Here is a 14,692-nt window from a genome sequence, read left to right as displayed (position 1 = left end):
AAGACTTCTACCAGCAGAAACCTAAGAGTGATCGCAGCTTGTGCAGGTGAAGGCGCCCCAGAACCTTGTAGTGGCTGCAGTTGGTGGTCCACATTTCACATCCATAAAGTAGGGAGCCAAGTACTACGGCATTCTAAACCTTCAGGTTTATAGATAGCCTCAATCCTCTCTCATAGAAGACACGTTGTCAAAGACGTCCAAATGCTACATGTGCCATGTTAATTCAGCTGGTAACTTACATCTCTATAGATGTGATTGACTGGTGTCCTGACTCTTCCGCTTCACACTATGGAATCTGGGTATTACCACTGGCACCAATGGGCCTGAAGGCCTATATGGGGCTTATCTCCTTTTCTTTTTTGCTAGCATAGTATGAACAAGGTCCGAGCATACAGTGGTGCTGTGTGTCGCCGCTTCTGTTGTTGGTCTCAGATGGCACTTGTAATCTAGATGAGACCTGGTCATGTATTGCAGTTGCAAAGGGTCTGCTTTAGATTTTAAAATTTTCAAGTGACCTATTGCACTGATATTTTTGGCTTCTTCCCACAGTGTCTGTTTAAGATACATGCACCCTTCCATTTTAGTTTTGCCATGTAACGTTTTTCTCAACCCCTCCACCAAAATCGGTCAAGTCTGAAAGGTTTTTTTTTCCCGTGTTCTGTTTATTGCCTCAGCCTTTTTTGCTTTGCTTTCTACTTTTTCCCACAGCTGATAGAGTCAGGTGAAGGTCCTATCCTGAGGCGGAAACGCCACTTGGAGTCCTCCAAACCTTACATTGCCGCCAAGTTGGACATACTACCGAACAAATTCACACTGGGAGATGAGCAGAGGTACAACGGCTTCTACAACAAACCCCTGCCGAGCCACCAGGAGTATCTGTGCTTTGTGCTGGCGGCTCTCCAAGACGAGGAGTCAAACAGCAGTGATAAACACGTAAGTCAGTGACACCCTCTTAATACAGAAACTATTCATTGATTAAGAGCAGACTACAATTCAGAATATGATAACGGTTTCTATTCCTGAAGGGTTGATATAATACTGGATCGGTCTGCATATGGTTCATATTTTCTGGTTTTGTGTCAACCATGCCACGTTTATCACCCATCCTCGAGCTCTCACCAAGCTGCCCCTCAAGCGTTTCAAAAAGTGGCAGCGTGAAGCTAAATTGATGTTGTTTTTACTGCCACTCTCCCTTTAATGCGCTTGCCTCTAAAAGTCGCTGCAGCTTGTACTGATAGCGTTCTTATCAGCCGACAATGTCACCAGAGATCCGACTTTACCGTTTCGTCAGCCAGCATGGCTGCGTGTGGATCCCTTTACAATGCTCATACATGGCTCGGGGCTGTTTAAGTGGCGGCCCCTTGCACTCGTCAGATGGCATGAACACGGAGGTCCAGCTCTCTGCGGGATGATCAGGAGTAAAACTTCACTGCAGGAAGAATGAGAGTGCGATTGCTCTGGGCTCCTCCAGTACCCGGAGCATGCATATTCAGTAGCTGGGCCCTGGGCAACCACAGAGAGTGAGAGTGAGAGAGAGTTCTCCACATCCAAAAAAAAAGAATCTAAGATTTTTCACTTATTTCTGTCTTTTCTCTGTTGTTCCTTTGCACTTCAGTTCTCTTTTTTTACCATTTGCTCTCTCTGTGCTGCTGTCTTTCCATCTCTGTCTTTCTCGCCTACATCCTTCTCTAGCATGAAGACAGCAGAGCAGATTTATTAGTGCGACTAGAGTTAAGAGGGAGGCGAGAGCCTGGTCACAGGCCCTTGAGAGGGTGTAAAGCTGCCCTGATTCCCTTGAAATTTGGTCTTAAATGTCCCTAAAGCGCTCTCCCCCTTCAGTCATCTCTCAGTCCTTTGCATTGACAAACAGAGTGATATGCCAAAGAAGGCATAGTAGGCACACACGATACACTTGACTTCAAAGGTGACGGTTAAAATCCATCATTGCACAACATTGTCCCTGCACCTGTCATGTACACCTGGTTAAATCAGAGAGTAAGACATACTGTAACGGTAGCTTGACAGTGACAGTAAATTTCAAAAGCTCTTACTGCACATCTCTGCAGGGGTGGTGGCTAAGTGGTTAGTGCACTTGGTTTCAATGTGGAAGGTCTCTGGTTCAAATCCCTGCCACTTTTCTCCATGTATTGTGGAGTTACATCAGGAAGGGCCTCCCGTGTAAAACCCGTCCCAGTTCAACATGCAGATCCACCTCGGATTTGCTGTGGCGACCCTGAGTGCAAACGAGGGAGCAGCTGGAGGGACTTACTTTTGCTGCAGATCTTTTCAGCGAGTCAGTGACGAGCTCATTTCAAGTTACTTACAAGACCAAACCACATTTTTTATGCTTTGCTTTCAAAAAGGTTTTTAAACGTCATGTCAGTTTTGAGCGATTAGTAGCAACTTTGTGATTATGTGCTAGTACATCAGTAATGAAATCAAAGTTTTTTTTTTAACCCTCCCAGTGAGGAGGGTTTCCGGTGTGGTGGGCTCAGGGTCTCATCACTGCCTTTGGCAGATGATGTGGTCCTGTTGGCTTCATCGGGCCGGTGACCTCCAACACTCACTGGATTGGTTCGCAGTCGAGTGTGTAACGGCTGGGATGAGGAGGAAATCTGAGGCCATGGTTCTCAGCAGGAAACCGATGGATTGCCTATTCCGGGTATGGAATACGGCCTTGCCCCAAGTGAAGGGGTTCAAGTACCTCGGTGTCTGTCCATGAGTGAGGGGACAAGGAGCGTGAGATTGGCCGGGGAATTGGTGCAGCCGTGGTCCTGTTGGCTTCATCGGGCCGGTGACCTCCAACACTCACTGGATTGGTTCGCAGTCGAGTGTGTAACGGCTGGGATGAGGAGGAAATCTGAGGCCATGGTTCTCAGCAGGAAACCGATGGATTGCCTATTCCGGGTATGGAATACGGCCTTGCCCCAAGTGAAGGGGTTCAAGTACCTCGGTGTCTGTCCATGAGTGAGGGGACAAGGAGCGTGAGATTGGCCGGGGAATTGGTGCAGCCTGAGTGGTATTGCATTTGCTCTACTTTACTGTTGGGACAAAAAGGGAGCTGAGCCAAAAGGCGAAGCTCTCAATCTACTAGTCAATCTTCATTCCTACTCTCACCTATGGTCATGAGTGTTGGGTTATGACCGAAAGAACTAGATCGCGGGTACAAGCGGCCGAAATGGGCTTCCTTGGGATGGTTCCTGGTGTCTCCCTTAGAGATAGGGTGAGAACTTCGGTCATCCGTGGATAGCTCGAAGTAGAGTCGCTGCTCCTTCATGTTGAAAGGAGCCAGCTGAGGTGGTTCAGGCATCTGGTAAGGATGCCTCCTTGGCACCTCCCTAGGGAGGTGTTCCAGGCACGTCCATTTGGGAGGAGACCACGGGGAAGACCCAGGACTAGGCCTGGGAATGCCTCGGGATCCCCCTGTCAGAAGTGGTCAATGTCAGGATCAGAAGAAGTTTATTGCCATTGCCAATGAACAGGATTCACAGACTAGGAATTTGCTTCGATATAATGGTGCAACATTAAACAGAGAGCAATATAAGATGCTAAGATAAAATATACAATATGTGCCAAAATAAGACAAAATATAAGATAAAAAATGACATGAAATATGAAAGGCTGTGGTGCAACAGAAAAACAAAGAAAGAGGAACAGAAAAAACAGTGCAGTGGGAGGAGTGCAATTAAAACCAAAGTACATTGTCTAAAGTGACCCGTGATGAAATGGTAAAGTGACAGAGTTAAGGTTAAGGTGACTGAGTTATGAGGAGTTCATGAGTCTAACGGCAGAGGGGAAGAAACTGTTCTTATGGCGGGAGGTTCTGGTCTGGATGGACCGTAGCCTCCTGCCTGAGGGGAGTGGTTTGAATAGACTGTGTGTAGGGTGAGAAGGGCACAGGAGAGGGAAGTCTGGGGTCTCTTGCTGGAGCTGTTGCCCCCACGACCCGAACCCTGAAAAGAAGTTGAAGATGATGACTTTTTTTGTAAATTGTTAATAAATTATTTCATAAAAATGGGGGGGGCTCATATTTGATCAAATTTTAGATTTGATTTCCTGGTGACCTAGTGATGCTTTTTGTCAGGTTTTGTACGGTGTGCTGGTGCTGCACTTTGTCTCACCCACCGCACTCCAGAACCACCATGGTTCCTGGATTGTGACCACTCAACACCCTGCAGCCAGGTGAAACACAGGTGTCCCTTTGGCCTTCTCCAACCCATGGGGTCCTCAGCGCTGGGGCATCTACGCGCTGTCATGCCCACATTGCCAAAATGTTGGAGCTGATGTTCCCGAATTAATGCAAGGTGATACTCCTCATGTGAGTCTCCCTAAGTAAGAATTCATTAGATGCAAATTAATTCCTGTGGTACCCAAGGATCCTCTGAAGAAACCTAGTAGGCCCTAATCATCGCCTTAGGTAAAGACGCGAAGCAACAGGTCATGTAAGACTTTGACTTTTGTTCTCTTACTTTAACTTTGAGTTTTAACTCTTGTTCTCTTTGATCGTCTGATGCAGATGGAAAAGCGCAATATAAATGCAGTCCATTTTACCATTTCTTACAAAGGCACTGCAAATACCAATGCATCAAGTACCTCCTGGCTATGGATCTCATGACTCCATGGGCTCTTCCTACACATCTCTCGATCTCAAAGGGCGAGGAGCTACAGATATGAATGTCTTTACAGAGAGAAGTGAATGTCTCTACAACTTCAAGACTTTCATCACATACAGATGCACTTCTGTTGGCTCAGTTCAGGAAGTCATTAAAAGTGTGGCTCTTATTCTCGATCCAGGACAACCACAAACCCAGAGTTTCAGAGTCCTCATTCAACTTGTCAAGTGCTGCAATCATTGTATCCATTGATTCCACAAAGATGACAGCATCGTCTGCAAAGTCTGTCATTAAACCTTGTACCACTGATAGAGGCATCTAAGCCGCTGGTCTCCACAACCCAACACCTCGTCCATGCACACATGGAACAGTGTAGTAGGAGCTAGAACACATCCCTGAAGAACACCAGAATTCACTGAAGAGAACCCAGATACCCTACATTTAGTGTCCTACACTACATTTTTGCCTAAATTCTTGGGTGCCAGAAGCTTTTGCACAGTGTTGTGTATATTTCAGGTCTACTTGTTTTGTGCCTGTAGCTTGAAAAACAATTGTTGGTTGCCACACCCCTTTTCAAACAAGCAGGACCAATGTGAAGGCTGATCAGCCTGTCTCTCTGTTTCCCTTTCTGATCATGTCAGACACTGCAGAGTAACTGATTGGGTGTGTCTTACAGAGCAAGCAGAATTTCAGTCATGAAATTATTTTTGAAATAAGACATTTCAGGCCTACATTTTAGTTAGATCAGTTTCTACATTACGGACACAACATTTAAATGGTGAGAATAATTTGAGCAGTTAAGTCAAAACTGAATTCACATACATTTTTTTGACCTAGTTGTTACAGTTAACTGTTTTTGTTTATTGTTTTGTTTTTTATGTGATGCAGACAAGAATTAAAGGTGCAGAAAAACCAGTCAGGAAAAAAATGAATAAGTATTGGATATGTACTGAATGTACTCTCTGTTTTATTTCACAGTCATTCTGCATCTTTATATGCAGAATATATATACTCACACATATATATATATATATATATATATATATATATATATATATATATATACGCACACACACAACTTTTATGAATGAAACTCTGAATGCCACAAAAGTTGGTTTGCAGTTGAACAGAGCTCAGTAGTCAGATATATTTAAGGCATAAGTTAATGTTCTTTCCATGTTTTTAATAGGAGAAAATTATTCTTTTCATTCTTCAAAGAGGAAAACATAAACAAAAAGATAAACCACTTTGGTTGCAGCATTGCACATGAAGTAACAGATATGTTTTAAAAAGAACAATATTGTTTAGGGCCTTTCTGTGTGGAGTTTGCATGTTCTCCCTGTGTTTGTGTGGCTTCCTCTCACGTCCAAAGACATGCACGTTAGATGAACTGGAAACTTTAAACTGACCGTAGGTGTGTGAATATGTTTGTTTGTCGATATGTGGCCCTGTGATAGATGTGCTGTCCAGGGTGTACCCCGCCTCACGCCATGTGACTGCCGCAATAGGCTCCAGCGCTCACCACCCCAATGATGGAGAATATTGGATAGAGAACACTGTTTCAAAACATTATCAGAGGGAAGAGAATTGTGTGAATTGTGCTACACATTAAATAGAAACACAATCCTGGAATTGAATGAATTTTAAACATTAAATATTTCAGCCAATAACTATTTTCGATAAATATTTTGTATTCTGTGCAGACAATAAAGCAACACTCCCTCAGTGTTCTGAGGTTTTCTGTCCCCTGTAGAAATTTTCAGTCTGGTCGAGCGTGCACATTTAGTGTATGTTCTGGGGGGAGACTCACATGCACAAAACATAAAGAGAGTTTAGAGACAGTAATTGATACACCTCACCACATAGCTGGAGTTTTTTTTTTTTTTTTCAAGGTGGCATATAGCAGCTATTTTCCAGAAATACATCCAATACATTCACATTTAGAAGCCAGAACAGATCATGGTCAGAGTACAATCCATAAACATCTGGCTTTTCCAAATATAGAGAGTTGTTACTGTTTGTACTCTGAGGTCAGAATTTCCCAGTATGCCCCTTCAGGAACACCTCACCCCCCCCCCCCCCCCCCCCCGAGTCAAAATTCTAACTCAGCAACTACTTTGAACCCCACATACCCTGTGTTCACAATCCAAGGTGGCTACTCCCAACATCATCAGTAGTGAAAGCTGTTGTTTTAGTACTTGTGTCCTGTTTTGTGCCCAATCTAATTAATTGTGCACACAGTGACATCCTACTGCTGTCTGGGAGATGTTGCTATGGCATTTTTACACAAATACTGCATAATATGTTGTTGATCAACTGGCGCCACTAATATAGGGTAATCGTCTTCACGCTACAAATTGAGCAGTAAATTAAAACACTAATGTAACTTCTGCACCATCTGTCCTCTTCTATGAGGTTTCTTTGGTGGACTGAATATTTCTGTAACACTCTATACTCCATCAGAGTATAGAGTGTACTCTATCCTCAGAGGCCTCCAGGTTGTTTTTCAATGAGCAGTGTTATTTGTAAACAAGAACACATTTCCTTTTTGTGTTATGTCATTCCCAGCCCTGATTTATGACTTCTGAGGCAAATGGAATGCGTCATTAGACCTGTAAAAAGACTCACAACTGGCAATCATTCCACTCAGCGCAGAGGAAGGAGGGTTGGGGAGGAGTGACCAAGGAGGAAAGCTTTGCTTATGTCCTGAAGTCTGCCTCAAGTGCAATACCTAGTTGCAGAATAATCATCCATAGCACCTTAAATTATTTCACTTTAACATTTCCTTTTTGGTGTTCATGTATGTGTTTTGAATGTTGCTGTTGACCACAGATAAATTAACCAACTGCACTCGCTGGAACACTGAAATGTTCTAAGGGGATTTTTTTCCGCATTTCTGCACTTGTAAACATTTACAATTGGAAGTCCCAAAAACCAGTTTTATTTGTTATTATTTATCGTCCACCTGGTCGTTACTGTGAGTTTCTCTGTGAATTTTCAGACCTTTTGTCTGACTTAGTGCTTAGCTCAGATAAGGTAATTATAGTGGGCGATTTTAACATCCACACAGATGCTGAGAATGACAGCCTCAACACTGCATTTAATCTATTATTAGACTCTATCGGCTTTGCTCAAAAAGTAAATGAGTCCACCCACCACTTTAATCATATTTTAGATCTTGTTCTGACTTATGGTATGGAAATAGAAGACTTAACAGTATTCCCTGAAAACTCCCTTCTGTCTGATCATTTTTTAATAACATTTACATTTACCCTGATGGACTACCCTGCAGTGGGGAATAAGTTTCATTACACTAGAAGTCTTTCAGAAAGCGCTGTAACTAGGTTTAAGGATATGATTCCTTCTTTATGTTCTCTAATGTCATATACCAACACAGAGCAGAGTAGCTACCTAAACTCTGTAAGGGAGCTAGAGTATCTCGTCAATAGTTTTACATCCTCATTGAAGACAACTTTGGATGCTGTAGCTCCTCTGAAAAAGAGAGCTTTAAATCAGAAGTGTCTGACTCCGTGGTATAACTCACAAACTCGTAGCTTAAAGCAGATAACCCGTAAGTTGGAGAGGAAATGGCGTCTCACTAATTTAGAAGATCTTCACTTAGCCTGGAAAAAGAGTTTGTTGCTCTATAAGAAAGCCCTCCGTGAAGCTAGGACATCTTTCTACTCATCACTAATTGAAGAAAATAAGAACAACCCCAGGTTTCTTTTCAGCACTGTAGCCAGGCTGACAAAGAGTCAGAGCTCTATTGAGCTGAGTATTCCATTAACTTTAACTAGTGATGACTTCATGACTTTCTTTGCTAACAAAATTTTGACTATTAGAGAAAAAATTACTCATAACCATCCCAAAGATGTATCATTATCTTTGGCTGCTTTCAGTGATGCCGGTATTTGGTTAGACTCTTTCTCTCCGATTGTTCTGCCTGAGTTATTTTCATTAGTTACTTCATCCAAACCATCAACATGCTTATTAGACCCCATTCCTGCCAGGCTGCTCAAGGAAGTCCTACCATTATTTAATGCTTCAATCTTAAATATGATCAATCTATCTTTGTTAGTTGGTTATGTACCACAGGCCTTTAAGGTGGCAGTAATTAAACCATTACTTAAAAAGCCATCACTTGATCCAGCTATCTTAGCTAATTATAGGCCAATCTCCAACCTTCCTTTTCTCTCAAAGATTCTTGAGAGGGTAGTTGTAAAACAGCTAACTGATCACCTGCAGAGGAATGGTCTATTTGAAGAGTTTCAGTCAGGTTTTAGAATTCATCATAGTACAGAAACAGCATTAGTGAAGGTTACAAATGATCTTCTTATGGCTTCGGACAGTGGACTTATCTCTGTGCTTGTTCTGTTGGACCTCAGTGCTGCTTTTGATACTGTTGACCATAAAATTTTATTACAGAGATTAGAGCATGTCATAGGTATTAAAGGCACTGCGCTGCGGTGGTTTGAATCATATTTGTCTAATAGATTACAGTTTGTTCATGTAAATGGGGAATCTTCTTCACAGACTAAAGTTAATTATGGAGTTCCACAAGGTTCTGTGCTAGGACCAATTTTATTCACTTTATACATGCTTCCCTTGGGCAGTATTATTAGACGGTATTGCTTAAATTTTCATTGTTACGCAGATGATACCCAGCTTTATCTATCCATGAAGCCAGAGGATACACACCAATTAGCTAAACTGCAGGATTGTCTTACAGACATAAAGACATGGATGACCTCTAATTTCCTGCTTTTAAACTCAGATAAAACTGAAGTTATTGTACTTGGCCCCACAAATCTTAGAAGCATGGTGTCTAACCAGATCGTTACTCTGGATGGCATTTCCCTGATCTCTAGTAATACTGTGAGAAATCTTGGAGTTATTTTTGATCAGGATATGTCATTCAAAGCGCATATTAAACAAATATGTAGGACTGCCTTTTTGCATTTACGCAATATCTCTAAAATCAGAAAGGTCTTGTCTCAGAGTGATGCTGAAAAACTAATTCATGCATTTATTTCCTCTAGGCTGGACTATTGTAATTCATTATTATCAGGTTGTCCTAAAAGTTCCCTAAAAAGCCTTCAGTTGGTTCAGAATGCTGCAGCTAGAGTACTGACGGGGACTAGCAGGAGAGAGCATATCTCACCCGTGTTGGCCTCTCTTCATTGGCTTCCTGTTAATTCTAGAATAGAATTTAAAATTCTTCTTCTTACTTATAAGGTTTTGAATAATCAGGTCCCATCTTATCTTAGGGACCTCGTAGTACCATATTACCCCATTAGAGCGCTTCGCTCTCAGACTGCGGGCTTACTTGTGGTTCCTAGGGTTTGTAAGAGTAGAATGGGAGGCAGAGCCTTCAGCTTTGAGGCTCCTCTCCTGTGGAACCAGCTCCCAATTCAGATCAGGGAGACAGATACCCTCTCTACTTTTAAGATTAGGCTTAAAACTTTCCTTTTCGCTAAGGCTTATAGTTAGGGCTGGATCGGGTGACCCTGGACCATCCCTTGGTTATGTTGCTTTAGATGTAGACTGTGGGGGGTTCCCATGATGCACTGTTTCTTTCTTTTTTTGCTCCGTATGCATCACTCTGCATTTAATCATTAGTGATCGATCTCTGCCCCCCTTCTCGGCAAGTCTTTTTCCTGGTTCTTTCCCTCAGCCCCAACCAGTCTCAGCAGAAGACTGCCCCTCCCTGAGCCTGGTTCTGCTGGAGGTTTCTTCCTGTTAAAAGGGAGTTTTTCCTTCCCACTGTGGCCAAGTGCTTGCTCATAGGGGGTCGTTTTGACCGTTGGGGTTTTTCATGGTTATTGTATGGCCTTGCCTTGCAATATGGAGCGCCTTGGGGCAACTGTTTGTTGTGATTTGGCGCTATATAAGAAAAAAGTTGATTGATTGATTGATTGATTGATTAACAAACAGATTCCCGGTACAGAAGGTAAAGTGTGCAGTGAGATTGTGCAGTTGCAAGATCTGCTCCAGTCTCAGGAGAACAAGAGAAGTGTTGGAGTAAATGACTTGTGTCTTTACTGCACTTCCTCCACCGCCACCCAGACTCCCCCAGCAGGACCGCCAGAATTTAATAAACCCTCATATATCAATGGCCACGAGCAGCCAGCCATGGTTGGAGGGAAGAAGAGAAGGAAGGAATGGAGCAAGGCATGAGAGGAAAAAGTAACGTAAAGTGTGCCTTCATGTCTCTCCTGCACCCAAGGCAGATAAACAAGCCAGGGAAAGTGTGAAATGGGATGATAGATGCTGGGTGTGTATAAACAGTATCATTTAATGTGAGAAGAGAGTGAACGGAGGAAGCATGAAATACCGTGTGATGTGCAATAGAAAGGAGGGATGGTGTTGGAGAGAGGAAAAGAGGGAGCCACATTTTGTCTTGTGTCCAGACTGTGAAGCCAGGATTAGAGAAAGTGAACTTGTGAAAGTGGAGTAGATTGTGCTAATGTGTGCTTTTCTTTTGATAAGCAGAGGTGAGCCTGTGGCGTGGAGGGAAAATAAAATGGAGCACTTTCAAATGGTTTTTAGCACTGCTTTCTGTTTGCAGAAGCCAACCAGCCACTTATGTTTACTCACTCGTGACAAGAATTGGCTTTGTAAAACTAATTCTGCTGGGCTCAAAGCACTCTTTGCATAGATGGGCTGCCTTCTTTCAGATTTTAAGAGGTGCTGACAAACAATATCTGGAGAGACTTCAGAAAATAAGATTTGCTGTCTATGTCGGCTTTTATTCATTCCCAACTTTTCCACTAAGCGTGTCACTTCAGTTCCTAGAGGCATCTACCCTTGAGTGATGCTTCCAGTTATCTGGATGTTTGGTATTCAGGCACCGACACAGAAGTGAAACTGCAGGATCTGGTGCTGCATTGGAAGAAGCCGTATGTCGGCGCAACTACAGTAGGAAGGTAAAGGTCATCATGGTGAAATATTTATATATTAGCTGTATTTCTGTAGTGCTTTACAATGATGCCTCACATTCACCCATTCATATGTTGCATCCAAACAGTATTCACTGTGCTTTTACACATTTTATGTTACCTTATTCCACAATGGATAATATTCATGTTCTTCCTCAAAATTCTACATGCAGTACCCCGTAATGACAACTTGAAAACGTTTTTGTTTTGTTTTTTAGATTTTTGCAAGTTTAATAACAATAATAATTTTAAAAAATTACATGTACATGAGTATTTACGGCCTTTGCCATGAAGCAAAGGCTGTAAATACTTCCACTGATCATCCTTGAGATATTTCTACAGCTTAATTGGCAGTTGATTGGACATGATTTGGAAAGGCACACACCCGTCTACATATAAGGTCTCACAGTTGACAGTGCATGTCAGAGCACAAACCAAACATGAAGTAAAAGGAATTGTCTGTAGACCTCAGAGACAAGATTGGCTCGAGGTACAAATCTGGGGAAGGGTACAGAAACATCTCTGCTGCTTTGAAGGTCCAATGAGCACAGTGGCCTCCATCATCCATAAATGGAATAAGTTTGGATCCACCAGGACTCTTCGTAGAGCTGGCCGCCCATCTAAATTGAACAATCGGGGGAGAAGGGCCTTAGTCAGGGAGGGAGAACTCGATGGTCACTCTGTCAGAGCACCAACCTTCCTCTGTGGGGACAACCATCTCAGCAGCAATCCACCAATCAGGCCTGTATGGTAGAGTTGCCAGACGGAAGCCACTCCTTAGTACAGTGAGGAAAATAAATATTTGAACAATTTTGCAAGTTCTCCCACTTAGAAATCATGGAGGGGTCTGAAAGTTTCATCTTAGGTGCATGTCCACTGTGAGAGACATAATCTAAAAAAAAAATAAAAAATCCAGAAATCACAATATATGATTTTTTTTTTATAATTTATTTGTATGTTACTGCTGCAAATAAGTATTTGAACACCTACCAACCAGCAAGAATTCTGGCTCACACAAACCTGTTAATTTTTCTTTAAGAAGCCCTCTTATTCTGCACTCTTTACCTGTATTAATTGCACCTGTTTGAACTTGTTACCTGTATAAAAGACACATGTTCACACACTCAATCAATCACATTCCAACTTGTCCACCATGGCCAAGACCAAAGAGCTGTCTAAGGACACCAGGGATAAAACTGTAGACCTGCACAAGGCTGGGATGGACTACAGGACAACAGGCAAGCAGCTTAGTAGAAGACAACAACTGTTATGATTATTTATTAAAAAGTGGAAGAAACACAAGATGACTGTCAATCTCCCTCGGTCAGGGATTCCATGCAAGATCTCACTTTGTGGAGTAAGGATGATTCTGAGAAAGCTCAGAACTACACAGGAGGACCTGTTCCATGACCTGAAGAGAGCTGGGACCACAGTCACAAAGATTACATTAGTAACACATGATGCTGTCATGGTTTAAAATCCTGCAGGGCAGCAAGGTCCCCCTGCTCAAGCCAGCACATGTCCAGGCCCATTTGAAGTTCACCAGTGACCATCTGGATGATCCAGAGGAGGCATGGGAGAAGGTCATGTGGTCAGATGAGACCAGAATAGAGCTTTTTGGAATCAACTCCACTTACCATGTTTAGAGGATGAGAACAACCCGAAGAAAACCATCCCAACCGTGAAGCATGGGGGTGGAAACATCATACTCTGGGGATGCTCTTCTGCAAAGGGGACAGGACGACTGCACCGTATTGAACGGAGGATGGATGGGGTCATGTATTGCGAGATTTTGGTAAACAACCTCCTTCCCTCAGTAAGAGCATTGAAGATGGGTCATGGCTGGGTCTTCCAGCATGACAATAACCCCAAACACACAGCCTGGGCAACTAAGGAGGGGCTCCGTAAGAAGCATTTCAAGGTCCTGGAGTGGCCTGGCCAGTCTCCAGACCTGAACTCAATAAAAAAAGTCTTTGGAGGGAGCTGAAACTCCAAACCTGAAAGATCTACAGAAGATCTGTATGGAGGAGTGGACCAAAATCCCTGCTGCAGTGTGTGAAAACCTGGTGAAAAACTACAGGAAACGTTTGACCTCTGTAATTGCAAACAAAGGCTACTGTACCAAATATTAACATTGATTTTCACAGGTGTTCAAATACTTATTTGCAGCAGTAACATACAAATAAATTATTAAAAAAAATCATACATTGTGATTTCCAGATTTTTTTTTTTTAAGATTATTTCTCTCACAGTGGACATTCACCTAAGATGAAAATTTCTAAGTGGGAGAACTTGCAAAATTGCAGGGTGTTCAAATACTTATTTTCCTCACTGTAAAAGACACATGGCAGGCTGCCTGCAGTTTGCCAAAAGGCACCTGAAGGACTCTCAGACAATGAGAAACAAAATTCTCTAGTCCGATCACACAAAGATTGAACTCTTTAGTGTGAATGCCAGGCGTCATGTTTGGAGGAAACCAGGCACCAACCCTACAGTGAAGAATGGTGGTGGCAGCATCATGCTGTGGGGATGTTTTCCAGTGACAGGAAAACATCCTGAGGGAAAGGTGAATGCAGCAATGTACAGAGACATCCTGGATGAAAACCTGCTCCAGAGCGCTCCTGACCTCAGACTGTGGCGATGGTTTGTCTTTCAGCAGGACACTGACCCTAAACACACAGACAAGATATCAAAGGAGTGGCTTCAGGACAACTCTGTGAATGTCCTTGAGTTTCCCAACCAGAGCCCAGACTTGAATCTGATTGAACACCTCTGGAGAGATCTGAAAATGGGTGTGCACCGACACTCCCCATCCATCCTGTTGGAGCCTGAGAGGTGCTGCAAAGAGGAAAAGGCAAAACTGCCCAATGATAAATTTACAAAAAAGTGAAAAAAAAAACCCAACAAAAAAAAAAAACCTTTTTGTTATGTTGTCATTATGGGGTGTTGTGAGTAGAATTTTGAGGGGGGGGGGGGGATAATTTACTCCATTTTGGAATAAGGCTGTAACATAAAATGTGGAAAAACTGAAGTGCCCTGAATACTTTCTGGATGCAGTGTAGAAAGCACCATACTCATACTTAGTTATTTCTCTTACTTTGTGCGTCCTTATCTCTTTGTCTTGGCTTCCTTCTGCCTCCT

At 42.8% G+C, this 14,692-nt stretch overlaps 1 protein-coding gene across 1 annotated transcript in view; it reads left to right on the top strand.

Moving 5' to 3' along the window:
• LOC117521706 (receptor-type tyrosine-protein phosphatase F-like) overlaps positions 1 to 14,692 on the top strand; it is a 535,666-nt gene that overhangs the window by 402,140 nt on the left and 118,834 nt on the right. Inside the window, exon 21 of the mRNA XM_034183049.1 lies at positions 709 to 933. Within this exon, the coding sequence (XP_034038940.1) occupies positions 709 to 933 (225 nt within the window). The remainder of the gene's footprint in view (positions 1 to 708; positions 934 to 14,692) is intronic.

The sequence above is a fragment of the Thalassophryne amazonica genome, chromosome 12 (genome assembly GCF_902500255.1).
Source record: "Thalassophryne amazonica chromosome 12, fThaAma1.1, whole genome shotgun sequence".
NCBI lineage: Eukaryota > Metazoa > Chordata > Actinopteri > Batrachoidiformes > Batrachoididae > Thalassophryne > Thalassophryne amazonica.
This window is presented reverse-complemented; position numbering and strand designations above follow the sequence as displayed.